General features: G+C 43.6%; 1 protein-coding gene across 2 annotated transcripts; it reads left to right on the top strand.

The window, feature by feature from the left end:
* Positions 1–7,258: 7,258 nt before the first annotated feature.
* Positions 7,259–10,220, top strand: LOC127300684 (myosin-binding protein 7). 2 transcript variants are annotated; one of them, XR_007851519.2, is made up of 4 exons: positions 7,259–8,613; positions 9,706–9,752; positions 9,839–10,065; positions 10,180–10,220. XR_007851519.2 is itself a non-coding variant. In XM_051330834.2 (3 exons), exons 1-3 carry the CDS (start codon positions 7,324–7,326, stop codon positions 9,942–9,944), a joined length of 1,443 nt encoding a protein of 480 aa, XP_051186794.1. In that variant the 5' UTR covers positions 7,259–7,323; the 3' UTR covers positions 9,945–10,176. The 2 variants fall into 2 exon arrangements, 1 of the variants encoding a protein (XP_051186794.1); XM_051330834.2 differs by lacking the exon at positions 10,180–10,220 and having other exon boundaries at positions 9,839–10,176.
* Positions 10,221–19,236: the final 9,016 nt, after the last annotated feature.

Genomic DNA, 19,236 nt, shown 5'->3' with positions numbered 1-19,236 from the left:
TAGCCCTACACAATGAATGGTGTTTGTTATCAAACAAGAGTATATGTAGCACAAGTGAGGAGAAGTTATTTATTTATTATGTGATCAATGTTGAGAGTTTCCACTAGTGAAAGTATGATCCCTAGGCCTTGTTTCCAAATACTGCAAACATCGCTTGTTTACTATTTTACTGCATCTTTACTTCCTGCAATATTACTACCATCTATACCACCTGTGTTTTACTATCTCTTCGCCGAACTAGTGCACCTATACATCTGACAAGTGTATTAGGTGTGTTGGGGACACAAGAGACTTCTTGTATCTTAATTGCAGGGTTGCTTGAGAGGACTATCTTTGACCTCTACCTCCCTGAGTTCGATAAACCTTGGGTGATTCACTTAAGGGAAACTTGCTGCTGTTCTACAAACCTCTGCTCTTGGAGGCCCAACACTGTATACAAGAATAGAAGCACACGTAGACATCAAGCTATTTTCTGGCGGCGTTGCCGGGGAGGTAAGGTAAAAGGTATTCACATCCTCCGACTACTAAGCTATTTCCTAGCACTGTTGCCGGTGTGTGAGTGCTCGAAGGTATCTCCTTCAGATTCTGCAATTATATCTTTTTGTTTCTTGTTTTTATTTTCACTAGTTAGGCTTAATGGAAAACAACAAAAAAATTAGAGATCTTTATGAACTTTATCTTGAATTAGGACATGATGTGTTTGAAGATAGAATTAAAAAACCCATGGAACTTTGTTTGCAAAATAGTTATAGCAAGGTTATTAGCATGAACTCTTTGGACACTATTATTGCTAATGCTATGGAAGAATTTAAGCTTGGGGAAGCTGGTTTTGAGGAGCATGATATTTTTAGTCCCCCAAGCATGGAGGAGAAAATTTACTTGGATGATACTTTACCTCCTATATATGAAGATTACAATGATGAATATGATATTTTCAGTCCACCTACTATTGAGGAGAAAGTTAATTATGATTACAATATGCCTCCTATATATGATGATTATGGTGATGAGAATAATAATGATAGCTATTTTATTGAATTTGCTCCCACTACAACTAATAAAATTGATTATGCTTATGTGGAGAGTAAAAATTTTATGCATGTAGCTCATGACAAGAATGCTGTATGTGATAGTTATATTGTTGAGTTTGTTCATGATGCTACTGAAAGTTATTATGAGAGAGGGAAACATGGTTATATGCATCTTAATAATATTAAGTTTCCCCTCTTTATGTTGAGAATCTTGAAATTGCGCTTGTGTTGCTTTTCTATGCTTGCCACTTTGTTCTTCATGAATTTATTTGTGTACAAGATTTCTTTTTATAGGAAGTGGTTAGGCTTAAATGTGTTTTGAATTTGCTTCTTGATGTTCTCTTTTGCTTCAACTCTTATTTCTTGCGAGAGCATCATTAAAATTACTGAGCCCATCTTAATGGCTATAAAGAAAGCACTTCTTGGGAGATAACCCATGCTTTTTAATTTTGCTACTGTTTTGTTGTGTCTTGGAAGTTGTTAGTACTGTAGCAGCCTCTCCTTATCTTTGTTTTCATGCATTTTTGTGCCAAGTAAAGTCTCTATAGTAAGGTTGATACTAGATTTGGATTTCTGCGCAAAAATTTGCTGTCTGTCACGAATTCGCGTCCTTCTCTCTGTACAAGAATAAAAAAATCTGCCAATTTACGTGCGTGATCCTCAGATATGTACGCAACTTTCATTAGTTTTGAGTTTTTCCATCTGAGCAAGTTAAGTGCCTCAGAATAATTCGTCTTTACGGACTGTTCTGTTTTGACAGATTCTGCCTTTTATTTCGCATTGCATCTTTTGCTATGTTGAATGGATTTCTTTGTTCCATTAACTTCCAGTAGTTTTGGGCAATGTCCAGAAGTGTTAATAATGATTATGTCACCTCTGAAAATGTGAATTTTGATTATGCACTAACCCTCTAATGAGTTTGCTTTAAGTTTGGTGTGGAGGAAGTTTTCAAGGGTAAAGAGAAGAGGATGATATAATGTGATCAAGAAGAGTGAAAAGTCTAACCTTGGGGATGCCCCCGTGGTTCATCCCTGCATATTTCAAGAAGACTCAAGCATCTAATCTCATCGACAACTTATCAGGTCACTTCTAGTGAAACTATATTTTTATTCCATCACATCTTATGTTCTTTACTTGGAGCGTCTTTTTGCTTTTGTTTTGTTTTTGGTTTGAATAAAGTTGGATCCCACAATCCTTGTATTGGAGATATTATGCTCCGCTTTTTCATTTGAACACTTGTGTTCTTAGTTATGCTTTAATGTTCATGGCGAAGGCTGAAAATTGCTTCGTTGATTGCTATTTGGTTGGAATCAGAAAATGCTTCATATGGTTTGGAATAACTTGAAACTTGGCAATTGTTTTGAGCTCTCATAGATCATGTTTAAGCTCTTGCAACATGTAGTTTAATCTATTAGTGGAGAACTACTGTAGAGCTTGTTGAAATTTGGTTTGCATGATTGGTCTCTCTAAGGTCTAGATATTTTCTAGTAAAGTGTTTGAACAACAAGGAATACAGTGTAGAGTCTTATAATGCTTGCAATATGTTCTTGTGTAAGTTTTGCTGTATCTGTTCATACTTGTGTTTGCTTCAAACAACCTTGCTAGCCAAAGCCTTGTACTGAGAGGAAATGCTTCTCGTGCATCCAAACACCTTGAGCCAAAACCCATGCCATTTGTGTCCACCATATCTACCTACTATGTGGTATTTTTCTGCCATTCCAAAGTAAATTACTTGAGTGCTACCTTTAAAATTTCATTCCTTTGTCTTTGCAATATATAGCTCATGGGAAAATATCTTTAAAAACTATTGTGGTGATGAATATGTAGCTATGTGTTTTAGTTCTTATAAGTTGCTTGTTGAGCGGTAACCATGTTTCTGGGGACGCCATCAACTTGTTACACCTTTGTTGAATATCATGTGAGTTACTATGCATGTTCGTCTTGTCTGAAGTAAGGGTGATTTATCATGATCAAATGGTTTGAGTATGCATATGTTAGAGAAGAACATTGGGCCGCTAACTAAAGCCATGTATCATGGTGGAAGTTTTTAGTTTGGACATTCATCCTCAATCTCTTATGAGAATATTATCTGTTGTTGAATGCTTATGCATTAAAGAGGAGTCCATTATCTGTTTTCTATGTTGTCCCGGTATGGATGTCCTAAGTTGAGATCTATTAAAAACGAGAAATCAAATACGATTGATCTCCTTGGACCTTTGTACAGGCGGCATAGAGGTACCCCTTTGTGACACTTGGTTGAAACATATGTTATGCAATGATAATCCATGTAAATCCAAGCTAATTAGGACAAGGTGCGGGCACTATTGGTATTCTATGCATGAGGCTTGCAACTTGTAGGAAGTATTAAGCATAACACATATGAATTATTACTACCGTTGACAAAATTGTTTCTATGTTTTCAAAATAAAAGCTCTAGCACAAAAATAGTAATCCATGCTTCCCTCTGCGAAGGGCCATTCTTTTACTTTATGTTGAGTCAGTTTACCTACTTCTTTCTATCTTAGAAGCAAACACTTGTGTCAACTGTGTGCATTGATTCTTACATGTTTACTTATTGCACTTGTTATATTACTCTATGTTGACAATTATCCATGAGATATACATGTTACAAGTTGAAAGCAATTGCTGTAACTTAATCATCCTTTGTGTTGCTTCAATGCCTTCTACTTTGAATCTATTGCTTTATGAGTTAGCTCTTATGCAAGTCTTTTTGATACTTGTCTTGAAAGTACTATACATGAAAAGTTTTGCTATATGATTCAGTTGTTTAGTCATTATCTCTTTGTTAGCAATCTATTGCTTTGAATCACTCCATTCATCTCATAGGCTTTACAATAATGTTGATCAAGATTATGTTGGTAGCATGTCACTTCATAAATTATTGTTGTTATCGTTTACCTACTCGAGGCCGAGTAGGAACTAAGCTTGGGGATGCTTGATACGTCTCCAACGTATCTATAATTTCTGATGTTCCATGCTAGTTTTATGACAATACCTACATGTTTTGTTCACACTTTATATCGTTTTATGCATTTTCCGGAACTAACCTATTAACAAGATGCCGAAGTGCCAGTTCCTGTTTTCTGCTGTTTTTGGTTCCAGAAATCCTACAAAGGAAATATTCTCGGAATTGGACGAAATCAACGCCCAGGACCTTATTTTCCCCGGAAGCTTCCAGAGAGCCAGAGAGGCACCAGAGGGGAGCTCTGGGGGCCCCACCCCACAGGGCGGCGCGGCCAAGGGGGGACGCCCCCTATGGTGTGGGACCACCAGGACTCCTCCGAGGCTGCCCTTCCGCCTATATATTCTCTCCGCCTCGAAAACCCTAGAAACATAAGCCACGGGACGAGAAAAGTTACGCAGCCGCCGCCATCGCGAAGTCAAGTTCGGGGGACAGAAGTCTCTTTTCCGGCACGCCGCCGGGACGGGGAATTGCCCCCAGAATCCATCTCCATCGACACCACCGCCATCTTCATCGCCGTTGCTGTCTCCCATGATGAGGAGGGAGTAGTTCTCCCTCGAGGCCAAGGGCTCTACCGGTAGCTATGTGGTTAATCTCTCTCTCATGTACCTCAATACAATGATCTCATGAATTGCCTTGCATGATTGAGATCCATATGATGAGCTTTGTATCACTATTAATCTATGTGCTACTCTAGTGATGTTATTAAAGTAGTCTATTCCTCCTTCATGATGTAATGGTGACAGTGTGTGCATCATGTAGTACTTGGCATAGGTTATGATTGTAATCTCTTGTAGATAATGGAGTTAACTATTACTATGATAGTATTGATGTGATCTATTCCCCCTTTCATAGTGTAATGGTGACAGTGTGTATGCTATGTTAGTACTCGGTCTAAATTGCAAAGATCTATTATGCTCTAAAGGTTACTTAAATATGAATGCCGAATGTTGTGGAGCTTGTTTACTCCGCCTTGAGGGAGCTCTTGTAGCCCTACACAATGAATGGTGTTTGTTATAAAACAAGAGTATATGTAGCACAAGTGAGGAGAGGTTATTTATTTATTATGTGATCAATGTTGAGAGTGTCCACTAGTGAAAGTATGATCCCTAGGCCTTGTTTCCAAATACTGCAAACATCGCTTGTTTACTGTTTTACTGCATCTTTACTTCCTGCAATATTACTACCATCTATACCACCTGTGTTTTACTATCTCTTCGCCGAACTAGTGCACCTATACATCTGACAAGTGTATTAGGTGTGTTGGGGACACAAGAGACTTCTTGTATCTTAATTGCAGGGTTGCTTGAGAGGACTATCTTTGACCTCTACCTCCCTGAGTTCGATAAACCTTGGGTGATTCACTTAAGGGAAACTTGCTGCTGTTCTACAAACCTCTGCTCTTGGAGGCCCAACACTGTCTACAAGAATAGAAGCACACGTAGAAATCAAGGGTCCAGAGCCCCTGGATGTTGCCCGGTGTGCACTGGCTGAGGTTTCGGTCGGCGCCGGGCTTGTCCGGTCTGGGGTCCGGTTGGACCGGGACTGGGACCGGGCGCGCCGGCCGGTCTGACCGGGCTGTGCACCGGCCTGGACTTCCTCCTCCTTCGCGCATGCCTCCCTCTCCTCCCTCGCGCGTCCATGGGATATCTTCATGTCCAGCTCCATGTTCAGCTTCTTGTCCAGCTGCTCCTCTCCTCCTCGTGCGATTCTTGCTCCCTCTTCGTACCTGATCATACATAAGTAAAAAGATTTAGGCAGTATAAAGTTCTCATCGATCAAAGTATCACTTAGGAACAAGTTCACCTGTTGTTTGAGTAGCTTCGCACGAGCTCTTGTCATAGGTCCAATCCTAACTTCATTGGACTTGAGCTTCACATCAGCATCGTCTTCATCTTGCAATGACGGAGGTAGTAGTGTAGTAGGGATGTCCTCATCATCTTTGCATCAAGGAGAGGCTAAAATCCATGAAGAAATCTTCAGATCTGAGGGATTTGGGGGAGAGATTTGAGAGGGAAGAGAGAGGGGGACGCGCCCTGGTTCCTTCTTGGTCGGGGTGTGAGGGGTAAGTGGTAGGTGGAGGGAAAAGTGGCGGCCCACACGACTTAACATGTTTCAAAAGGGTAGCGCATTGCCTGGGGAGTTGAACTTCAAAAGCGCTAGGGAGTTGAACTTCAAAAGGGTAGCGCCCGTGACAAGGGAGTTGATGTCGCGAATTGTGGACCCCGTTTCACCATGCTGGCACATGTTCAGCGCCACTGCTGCCGGCGCTACGGTGAAGAGGGTAGCGCCCCAGGGAAAGACGCTACTAAAAAAGGTTAGATTTGGTCGGACTCCGACAGGCTGTACAGGCCACACTCGGTTTGGCCTTGCAACCTGTATATATACAGATTGGGTAGGGATTCTCTTTGTGCCTTGTAATTTTTTTTACGGACCAGGCGTGTTTACAGGATCTGATCTGCGCTCATTTTTCTAGAAAAATTGAAAATCAACAGTTATTATAGTTTTATCTTCAGATCTACTAGAGTTGCTCTTAGGCTGGTCATAGTTTGGAGTAACTTAGACTAGTAACATATGCCATGTTACTAGTCTATATTACTACCTTCTTAGTGGGTAGTAACTTATATGTGTTGTCATGCATTGTATCATTTATTATGTTGTAAACTTATCTTGCTTTGAGGTGTGTGATGTTATGGTAGCATAGCTAGCTACCACCTCACTCTATTTCTTCATTTATTAGCATGTCATGTCACCAATATGCCTTAAGATGTGTGATGTTACTAGCTATGTTACTCCCACTATGAGACTAGCCACAATGGAAGTATTATAAGTAGTATCATGCATGTCATGTTGACAAAAATCTGATATGACGCACCAATTAATGAGGTGAGAGATGGGTGTGGAATCATAATATGATACCGTATCATAGCACGTAAAACTAGAAAACTTAATGAAAAATCAACCATGTACACAAATTTGCATTGAGATTCTACAAAACATTTAATATGATGATACTGTGATACTATCTTATGATACTATGCATTATGGGGTAGTATCATAAACTAGTATCATGTACATGATACTAGTGTATGATACTTTCCATTGTGACTAGTCTAAGCAGTCTTAGCACGCGGCCCTAAGATCTTAGGTAGATTTGGTCCATCCAGTTGAACGACTTCGGCCCAAAGAAAACCCAAAATCCATCGCCCTAAAAATGGAGCCACCACAAATAACCGACATAAAGAAACCCATCCCGCTTCCGCGCCCCATTTCCACCTCTCCCGCGCGCGCGCCCTCTCCGCGCTGCGGATGCACGCCATGGCCGACGCCGGCGAACCCCCTCCCAGTTTGTGCCCCCTGTGCGGCCACCCCGCCACCACCCCCTCTTCCTCGGCCTCTTTGTCGCCGCCAGTGGCGGCCACGAGGCCGCCGATGAAGAGGAATTCGCCGCCTGAGGCGCCGGCCGCCGTGGTGCGGGTGGAGATAGGGGACGAGGCGGTGGCGCTTCGCGAGGCGCTGGCGCGGCAGCAGGTGGCTCTGGGGGAACTGCAGGCCGAGCTGGACGCGGAGCGCGGCGCGGCGGCCGGCGCCGCCAGCGAGGCCATGACCATGATCCTTCGCCTGCAGCGGGAGAAGGCCGAGGCCATGATGGAGGCGCGCCAGTTCCGGCGCTACGCAGAGGAGAAGATGTCGCACGACGCCGCGGAGCTCGCCGCGCTCGAGGAGGCCATGGCCAAGCGCGACGCCTCGATCCCGATGCGCGCCGTCCAGTCCCAGTCGCGCCTCGCCACGTCGTCGATACCTTCCTCATCACCGCGCGTCTCCTCCACGCCGCGCCACCCGTCCACGCCGTCGACGGTAACCGGCGCCGGCGGCTACTACCCGCCGCTGCGGTGCTTCAGCGACCGCTTCAACGATCACCCGCCGACCGCGTCGGAGGCGGACGTGCTCGACGTGCAGACCCCGCGCGACCACCTCGCCCGCCTCTCCCACCGCGTCCAGATGCTCGAGCGCCGCGCGCCGCCCACGGCCACCACCACGCCCATCATCCGCGTTGCGCCGGGCTCCGCGTTCCCCCGCAATTCGCGCGTATTCTCCGACACCGACAGCATAGACTTCTGCGACGGCGAGTTTTTCCCGGACGACGACTGCGGCGCCAGCGACCGGGTGTACACCGTGGACGCTATCCACGGCCGAGGCGTTCCCTTGGCCGTGCCCGAGGGCTCCTACTGCGGCGGCACGCCGGTCGGGAGCGACTGCTGCGGCGGCGGGTCGTGGGCGGAGGACGAGGAGATGCGTCGGCTCACAGCGCGCCTCCAGGCGTTAGAAGCTGACCGGGAGACCATGCGCCAGGCACTCATTTCCATGGGTGCCGAGAAGGCGCAGGTGGTGCTGCTCAAGGAGATCGCGCAGCAGCTCTGCAAGGACGCCCCGCCACCTCTGCCGGCCGTCACCGTGGGGCATCATTACTACAAGGGGGCAGCGCCACCGCCCATGACCGTCACCGTGCCACGGCCGCAGCGACCCATGGTTATGCACAGGATGGTTGTCAAGAGCCAGCCGCTCACGAGGACCTCATTCTTCGCCACAGTGGCCAAGGTAATCTCTTATGTTAATTGCACTTGGGGATTTGGTCCGAATACATCTGTTGTATCTTTCAGATTAGATAATTGCGAATCCAGAAATTTGTTAAAAAATGCTTCAAACTTCCATGGAAGCTGTTTATACACGTTTATAAGATTATGGTTGTCAAACCCTGCTTACTGGTTGAGAAATCGTCCTATTCTCCTACTCCCTACACGTTGGCACTAGCTAGCTGGACGATGGGAAATCCTCTGATTCGATGCACTACCTGCACGTTGGCACCCAGGATTGCAAGCTGGCATTCCCCAACGAATTGTGAGGTTCAGACCTTTGGTTAACATAAGTTCAGGCTTCGTTTCCGATAGACCATTGCTAAGATTAGATTGACAGCTTCAGGTTATATGAACCACGTTTTACATGTGTCTCTGTGTTTTAATTACAGAATTGCTAGTTCTCAGAAAACGAAACTCTCGTTCTCAATAGACTTCTGCAATATCAAATTTACATCCTAATTCGTACAATTGAGTTTGATCTGCACTAATATGTCCCTGTTTTAATTATTAGGGTGAGGAAATTGCTTATTTAATACTATATCATCCACCTTGCATGTTCCTTTTTCATCTCTTTTTTTTCTTCCATAAATTCTTTTTCATCTCTTTCTTAGGGTAAGAAATAACAGAACACAATTTTTTTTGACTGTGAACAGAACACAAATCTTCTCTGTGCTTCCATATTACTGAAATTATGAAATGCTGGTGCGCTTCCTCTGTGATTCAGTTGCTTCCCTGTTAAAATACTTACACATAAACTGGTGCACATGTTTTTGTTTCATCTTTGGATATCATTGATTTGTAGCATTATATTTCTTTTACTTCACAACTTTTGTTCCTTTGTGGCTACCAAAACTTCTTTGAAGTTAATAATACAAGAATCCTAGTGGCTGAAATTAGAATTGCCATAATCCTATTTGAAGGGTATTTGTACTAGAATAGCTTTCCATTGTACCATGCTCTATGATTAAACATCGCTTTTTAGAAGTGTAGCAACCCTTTTCTCAAAGTTTCTTGCAAATCGAACCTAATTATACTACTTCTGTTCTACTTGCAGTGGGTCGCATCGATCGTCTGGTGGCGAAGGAAATCATCTCGTATCAAGTGTGTGAAATCCACATTACCTCGTTACTTTCGTCGCATATTGCTGTCATGATTTATCTTGGTGTTCTTCATCAATGCCATTGCAGGTATCCTATTGGCCAGTGCGGTAACAATGTCGGGCTGATGCTGCTGCTTGACAAGTCCTCGAAGGCTCCAGGGCACGGGCATCAGAGACCTCCCAAAAGGATTTAGATGTCATCAGTCTTGAGCATATATACGGCTGATTTGTTTGTGAAAAACAAGGTGGCTTTCGCATTGTTGTCTCTTCCAGCCCTTACTCTTGGCGCGCGCTCTCGCTCATCATGCATGTCCGGTAAAGTGTAGCTTACAAATGGAAGCCGTCTGTTGTTTTTGTTGTGCTTACGGTTCTTCAGATGATGTTCTTTTGGCTTTGCTTCTTCAGTAAGAATGAGTGCGTTGTGTACAGGGTACGATAACCGGTGGAGCAGTGTACATGCTCCTCAAGAATGGAAGGTACCGCAAAATCACCAGTTGGAAACAGCAAAACAGGGATAGCTTCAAATTTAGCATGTGGTACGATAAATGCGACAAATCAAGTTTAAAGCATCACATTGTTAAGGAAATGGCAAGGTTTTGACTGTTTATTTAAGTTTCCAAGAGACGATAAGAACGAAGAGAGTCTCAACTGCCATAGATTAATTGTTGTTTCTCATACGGATGTCTCAACCAAAATGTCCTTCTCTCACTAAGGCACTAAGACAGAACACGTATGATAAACCTAGAGGCTGACCTGACTTGGTAGCTAGCGATTAGCTGAGCTCGTTGTTCAATGGAATCCCCATTTTCTCGTAAAAAAAAAAACCTAGAGGCCGATCTGGAAGAAAAAAAAACTATATCTCATGTCGAGAATACAACCCTCAAAATTTCTTTGTATCCTATCCGACCTTTTCAGATTTTCTTCATATCCGCATTCACTCCATCCTCTCACTACCCAACCAGTCAAGGTGCCGACGCTCCGTCGGCACAACTAGAATTGCTGTCGGCACAACCCTGTGTCGACGACCACCGTTGGCACCTCGCCGTTGGTATCAACACAGGTTGGCCGTCAGCACAACATCATGTGCCGACTGCATTTAACGGCCGTCGGGATAGAATTAACGGCCGTTTGGCAATTCTAGCTTGATTAAAAAAAAAACAAATTTTTCAATATTTTAAATCTTTCACATGGACCATTTTAACTCTAACTATATTTAATATTATGTCACATTGTACTCGTGGTCAAATTTCCCGGTCAGTCACACATCCTCACACTGCTCCAGCCCTAGCAGGCTTAACTTCTTTGTCCCTTTCGGATGAGCTTCCATGAAAGAAATGACGCCTTGTTGATAATACTACCATATCAATCCTATTAACCCCTATTCCTTGATGTCGCACCTCTTTATTTTTTTTGAATTCCAAACAATTACTTATGTAAACTACAATGAATAAGTAATACTAATCTTGAATTCAAATGACAATAAAATAATTTTTTGTTTTTGTCCTTTTCTATTTAATATGGAATAATTAATATCTTTAAATCTGAAAATCAGAATTACACAAATAATATGTCTAAATCAATCAAAAAAATGAGAGGAATCCAAATATGACATCTATATAATATTTTTAACCTAAAAACTGATTTTTCCAAAAAATCATGAGCATTAGATCGTGTACATGTAGTTCAAATCTAACTGACTTCCTACAAATTTGGCAGGAATTTGTCTTTTCACAAGGGGTGGACGAAAATGTTTAAGATACCCCTGTTGGGGTGTATGTAAGGTGGTCTCGTATTTTTGAAAAATGGGATGGTACCATTGTGAAACTTTCATTTAGTTGCTGCTTCACAAAACACCCCTTTTTGGGACTCGGAAAATGGAAAATACTTTTTTGGTGCGTCGAAAATGAAAGCTTCATCCTGCATCATTGTTCGTCATCCCAAGATGCACATGTATGCACAATATAGGCATATTATCACAAACTATACGACGATTCCAGCCATAACTTTAGTCGTTCAGCGTGAAAGCCATGAAACATCGCACATGATAGCTCATTGTTTAGAAGGTTTTTTGAGATTTTTGCGATATTCCAAGTTTGATATTTTTTCAAGGTAGATCTTATTTTTCAGAAAATTTTGATATATTATTTGTATTTTCTAAATTATAATGATTTAGTTATGATTTTTCTAGATTAATGTGGTAAAATGAAAAATAGGCTGAAAGTTGTTACCTCGCTGTCACGGCGAAGAGGCTCTGCCGACGGTTGCCATCGGTACAGGGTGTCTGTGCCGACGGCTTTCCTGTGCCGACAGCTTGCCTGCTAGCCTGGCCGAAACGAGCCAGGTGCTGACGGTCTCGACATTTAGTTGCCAACACGGAGGATGGCCGTCGGCACCTGGTAGGTTTCCTGTAGTGTCTGACTTACGAAGTGGTGGTGGAAAGACCTGATTTATTAGATCCAAAGGTTTCTGTTCACGTTCATCCTCGTTCTCTGTGGCCGTCCTTGCTCATCCTTGGCAAATCTTTTCTCACACTCCTCTACCATCTACAATGGAGAAAAGGACTACAGATTGGTGAGGTCTTAAGCTAGAAGATCAAAAAGATGAAGGTAACCCAACATATTAACGTACTTGTGTGCGTGATAACTCTGCTAATATCCCAAAATTCTGTCAAATTTTCTAGATAAGCCAATCAGTTTCATAAACTACAGGGATCAACGGGGGTCATAAGGTGAGTAGTTCACGGAATCCAGTACCTAGAACCCAAAACACTTTGCCAAAATGATTTGTCATCTCCACATCTGTTCATGCAAAAATGTTAGAGCTGCCACTTGCAGCTCCCTCTTCTTCTCTCTAATCTCTCTTGTATCTCTCTCACACAAACCTAACACACGCACACACTGGCCAAGGAAGAGCTAGCACAAAACCTTTGCCGTGACACTCACTTGGCTCTCAGAAGTCAGAAGTGCTACATTTTTCTTACTGCCCCACAGGCCTTACTTTCATTACTCAATGAAAGGTATGAATACATCAGCTACACGGTCAGGGGCCAACGGTCTGATCCGCTTCGTATACTCACGTCCAGAACGTGCGCAACTACTTTCCTAACTCCGTGCAAACTTCTAATCTATTTGATCCACTAATCACTCTACTGGCTACCTGCATGCACACGCACGATTAAACAACCTGCGCAGCCTTTCCTCAACGGTCACACACGACCAGGCCAAGGAAGCACATATTTAGCTCTACTTAGACTTATTCTTTTCAAATCCAGACCATTAAGCTCACTGATGGCATCTCCATGTGTGTATACAACGAAGCTTTCCGGCCGGACAACTCGATTACATGAACAACTCATACAAATAAACATAATGAAGTAGAAACTAACAAGATTAGTTCCAACAAAAAATACAGGTAGACAAGGGGTGGGCATTTTAACCAAAGACCGAATTACCAAACCAAAAAAAAAAAACGAGACCAAAGAGAATAGACCAAAACCGAAAAATACTACTACTAAAATTGGCCAGGAACTGTAGGAAACCGAAATTAGTTCGGCTAGTTCGGTTTAGCTCAGCTAACCGAAAATACAGAAGAAACCGAGAGAAAATAGCAACATGAAAATTCTATGTACGCACATAGCTCACTAGTCAATTTGAAGTAACCTTCACGAGAGTAACCCACTTGTGAGAACCAACCTGTGGTTGGATGGTTAGAAGAGCAGTGGCACCCCGGCCCACCAGAGTTCAAATCCTAAACTTGACACTTTGGTGTCTCATAAAGGCGGAATACTTTTTAGTGGGAGGCGACGTTTCCGTCGACAGCGAGGCGCCTGTGGTGACTTCGTCAATCTCAAGACCCGCCGGATTAGTTCTTCAATGCAGTCTCTTGGAGGTGCTCATAGGAATAGGGTGTGCGTGCGTGCATTCATAGGGGTGAGTGTGTGCGCGTATGTGTGAGTATCTTTGATTGTACTGTATTTCGCAAAAAAAAAGGTAACCCACTTATCTAGTCAACCTGGACGCACACACTGCACATTATCTAGTCGCTCTAAGACGGCAGCCGCCGGTGAGGCATTGTCGGGATGAGGGCTCCTTAATTCCGTCAACCAACGCCGGAGTTGTGCCATCTTCCTCTTTCTTCCTTCTACTTCCTGCCTACAGAACATCTGAGTGCCGACCACCTCCACCTCAATTTTCGACAGAATCTCTATTCCGTTTGTCTGGCATCACACGGACAACCTACAGAACTCCTTCTCTACGGGCACCGGCCCGCTAGCTCAATCTGACTCCTGATCGGCTACTAAAGCTGCATCTCTCATTCTCTCCCGTTCCATCCTAGTCAGGCGCTTTTTTTTTGAACGGCGAGTTACAACATTGTAGGGCGAGCGATAAACCCTCCTGATAAGGGGTTGCCCGAGCTTCTCAGTAAGCGACGGGTGGTGATGAACACGATGGTGTAGGCAGCGGAGGGAATCGATGATATGGTGTAGATAACTTGTATGACGCCGACGAAGTCTCTCGATTGATTCCTGTAGCCAATGCAACAAATCACAACTATGTAAGATATTCGTAACTCCACACACTTGCGCACGTAGCCGCCGACCACGAAGCGGTAAATTGCAATCTTCTAATCCCCAATGGAACAGCAGATCACACACAAACTTTCAGTAGCATAAAACTCCAGATCGATGCGAATTGGAGAGTAGTATTCAATAGTTTTGCATAGCAAACAACTAAGAACTAGGGTTTATCTTAAACATGGTATAAAACTACTTTGGGGGCGTCCTGGGCACTTATATAGGGGTTCAAGACGACCTCAGGTCGAAAAAGTACGAAAATAACCGACCCAGAATAGATCTGATCGAGACAGACTCGGACTCGGCCGGTCTGGAATCCAGTCGATCGGGCCTGGGACCAGGTGATCCGGTCTAGACCGGGTCTGGGACCGGGTGGGAACCGGGCTAAGCGTCCAAGCCCCCTGGATGGTTGCCCGGTTGGCACAAGTGCTGGAGCCGGTTTTGACCGGGGCGATCCGGCGTGGAGGCCGGTCGACCGGGCCTGGGACCGGGTGGCCCGGTGCCACGGCCGGTCTGAAGAAATCCTCCTCTCGCGCATGCCTCCCGCTCCTCCCTCGCGCGTCCATGGGATTTCTTCACGTCCAGCTCCATGTCCAGCTTCTTGTCTCCTCCTCGTGCGATGCTTGGTTCCTCCTCATACCTGATCATACATAAGTAATATGACTTATGCAGTATAAAGTTCTCATCGATCAAAATATCGTTTAGGAACAAGTTCACCTGTTGTTTAAATAGCTTCACACGAGCTCGTGTCATTGGTCCAATCCTAACTTCATTGGACTTGAGCTTCACAGCTTCATCTTCATCGTGCAATGACGGAGGTAGTAGTGAGGTAGGGATGTCCTCATCATCTCCCCCCCTTCAAAAGGCGTTGACCTCGACGCTCCAAGGTCTTCTCCGTCATATGGTGTCAAATCAGCAACATTGAAAGAATTACTGACACCAAACTCATCCTCTGGAAGATCTATCGAGTATGCATTATCATTGATCTTGGCAAGCACTTTGTAAGGACCAGCACCACGAGGAAGCAACTTGGACTTCCGCAGCTTCGGGAACCTGTCCTTGCGAAAATGTACCCAGACCATATCACCAGGCTTGAACAATATCTCCTTGCGCTTCTTGTTCATCCTTGCAGCATTGCTCTAGCCTTTCTTCTCGATCAACTCTTTAGTCTTCACATGAATTTTCTTCACAAAATCTGCCCTCTTGGATGCCTCCATATTGACTCTCTCATGTATGGGTAGAGGCAACAAATCAAGCGGAGTAATGGGTTTGAAACCATACACCACCTCAAAGGGACACAACTCTGTGGTAGAATGTACCGCCCTGTTGTAAGCAAACTCCACATGCGGCAAACATTCTTCACACTCCTTCAGGTTCTTCTTGATCATGGATCTCAATAGTTGTGACAATGTTCTATTCACCACTTCAGTTTGACCATCAGTTTGAGGATGACAAGTAGTGCTGAAAAGCAGCTTCGTCCCCAGCTTTCTCCAAAGCGTCTTCCAGAAGTAGCTCATAAACTTCACGTCACGATCAGAAACAATATTCTTCGGGACTCCATGTAGACGTACAATCTCCCTGAAAAACAGGTTAGCAATATGCGACGCATCGTCGCTCTTGTGGCAGGCAATAAAATGTGACATCTTAGAGAATATATCCACTACCACAAATACATAATCATGGCCTCTTTTAGTACGCGGCAAACCCAACACAAAATCCATACTAATATCCTCCCAAGGTGTAGTAGGTGCCGGTAACGGAGTATACAAACCGTGAGGCTTTAGTTTGGACTTAGACTTGTTGCAAGTAATGCACCTCTTCACATACCTGTCCACGTCCCATCTCATCTTTGGCCAATAAAAGTGTTCAGCTAGCATGAGTAGCATCTTCTCACGCCAAAGTGACCCATCAAACGTCCAGCATGAGATTCCTGCAATAAGAGCAAACACACAGACGATTCTGGAACACATAGTTTGTTAGCTCTAAACAAGAACCCATCATGTATGTGATATTTTTCCCATGCTTTACCAATAGCACACAAGCGATATGGTTCAGCAAAATCATGATCAGTGGCGTACAAATCACATAGTATCTCTAATCCAGTAATTTTAACATCAAGTTGAGTTAATAACATATTCTTCCTAGATAGATCATCATCAACAATATTATCTTTTCCCTTCTTATGCTTAATAATGTATGGAAAAGACTCAATGAACTCAACCCACTTAGCAAGACGCTTAGGCAAAGTAGATTGGGCTTTCAGATATTTTAAAGCTTCATGATCAGAATGTATGATAAATTCTTTTGGCCACAAGTAATGTTGGCAAACCTCAAGAACTCTAATTAAAGCATACAATTCTTTATCATAGATAGGATAGTTGAACTTAGCAGCAGAAAGTTTCTCAGAAAAATATGCAATTGGGCGACCTTCTTGCATCAACACACCACCAATTCCAATACCACTAGCATCACATTCAATCTCAAATTGCTTATTGAAATCAGGAAGTGCAAGCAACGGTGCAGAAGTTAACAATCGTTTCATTTCATCAAAAGCATGATCTTGGGTTGCGCCCCACTCAAAGACAACACCCTTTTTAGTCAAGTCATTCAAAGGTGCAGCAATAGTACTAAAGTTGGGCACAAATCTTCTATAAAACCCAGCAAGACCATGAAAACTTCTAACTTGACTCACATTCATGGGAGTAGGCCAATTTTGAATAGCTTCAATTTTAGACTCATCTACTTCTACTCCATGCTTAGAGACAACATAACCCAGAAATATGACCTTATCTTTGCAAAATGTGCACTTCTCAAGATTACCATAGAGTTTATTATCACGCAACACTTGCAAAACATGTCGAATATGTATAGTATGATCAGATTCATTGCGGCTGTAGATTAATATATCATCAAAGTACACAACCACAAATTTGCCAATAAAATCACGCAAAACATGGTTCATCAATCTCATGAAAGTACTAGGTGCATTAGTTAATCCAAAAGGCATCACTAACCACTCATATAAACCAAATTTTGTTTTAAAGGTTGTTTTCCACTCATCCCCTTCTTTCATCCTAATTTGATGATAACCACTACGCAAATCAATTTTAGAGAAAACAGCAGCACCACTCAATTCATCTAACATATCCTCTAAACGGGAAATAGGATGACGATATCGAATAGTAATGTTGTTTATCGCTCTACAATCTACGCACATGCGCCAAGTACCATCTTTCTTAGGAACTAGAATAACAGGAACAACACAAGGACTAAAGCTTATGCGGATATAACCTTTATCGAGTAGCGCTTGTACTTGTTTCTGTATCTCCTTCGTCTCTTCGGGATTCGTTCTATATGGCGCCCTATTGGATAGCGAGGCGCCGGGAATCAAGTCAATTTGATGCTCAATACCACGCAATGGTGGTAGTCCTGCGGGCACCTCCTCCGGCAACACATCGCTGAATTACTGCAACACATTAGAAACACCAAGAGAAATAGGGGTCATGTCGTTAGAAACCAAAACCTCACCCTTGTACATGAGCACAAGAGGCATGGCTGTAGGATCCTCACTAAATTCTCTCATGTCTTCTTTGGTGGCTAAAAGCACTAAGGAATTCACTCTCTCACTTTTCGTTATATCACTCACAGCATTACAATTCTCTCGCCTATATCTATAGATGCATCCTCCAAATTTACTTAATCTTCTGACGAGACTCATTAACAATTTGATGTGGTGACATAGGTTGTAAGTTAATTTTCTTGCCCTTGAACTCCAAGTGGTATGTATTGGCGTGGCCATTGTGTTGCACAGAACGGTCATAGAGTCATGGCCGGCCCAACAATAGGTGACACACCGTCATAGAAACCACATCAAAGTCAATGGAATCCTTATACGGTCCAATCTCAAAATCAACACGCACAATGTGGCTCACCTTCACCTCACCATTATTGCTCAACCACTGAATATAATATGGATGTGGGTGCGGTAGATACTTCAGTTTCAGCTTGGCACATAACTCTTTGCTTGCTAGATTGCGACAAGTTCCGCCATCAATAATTACCTTGCAAGCTTTATCAGGACCAACAAGTGCCTTTGTTTGGAACAAATTGCAGCGCTGAGTAGATGCACTGGGCTGCACATTGAGAATACGCTGTGACACAACTATAGTTTGAGCTTCAGAAGGATAAGCGTCAAAACTATCGCTGTCATAATCATCATCTTCCGGAGCATCCGGATCAGCATCGTCACCAGTTTCATATTCATTGTCCTCATTAATGATCATAACTTTGCGGTTAGGACAATCCTTTTTGAAGTGACCCTTGCCACCACATGTATGACAAAGCATATCACGGTTGCGTGCCGTTGACATATTAGAACTAGTTCCACTTGTTCCACTGTAGCGCCTGTTCGGTTCCATCATAGTAAAAATACGTTTTTACCCCTTAGTCCACGTGTAAATCATCAAACCCATTCACACCGCATCTGACGGTGCGTCCATCTTGCAAAATTGACTATTAAAGACCTTCTTCTTCCTCCGTTCTCCCCTTCGTTGCGCCGCACCTCTGTTTCTCTCTCTCCAAAATCCCCTTTGACAAACACGCTCCTGCGCTCGTGCCTACTACCTTACTGCAACTAACTCCACTTGATGCCGCCACGGACTAAGCTCACCAAGCACTCCTCCCCCATGGAAACAGAAGGCCTGCAATCCTCCGAGTGGGAGAGATCCAGGATCTCAAATCAAGATATGAACCTGCTCAAGAAGCTTGGATTCATGAAGAAGGAGAACACGCTGATCTTTCCCGGCGACGAGAGCTACCCCACGCCACGCATTGGATACCGGGTAACTTTCGTCGACCATCTCATCTGTGGCCTAGCTACCCCAATCCACGAATTTCTTCGTGGATTGCTCTTT

Source organism: Lolium perenne, chromosome 5 (genome assembly GCF_019359855.2).
Source record: "Lolium perenne isolate Kyuss_39 chromosome 5, Kyuss_2.0, whole genome shotgun sequence".
Taxonomy (NCBI): domain Eukaryota; kingdom Viridiplantae; phylum Streptophyta; class Magnoliopsida; order Poales; family Poaceae; genus Lolium; species Lolium perenne.
The sequence above is the reverse complement of the archived record's forward strand: the minus strand, read 5'-3'. Positions and strand labels throughout refer to the sequence as shown.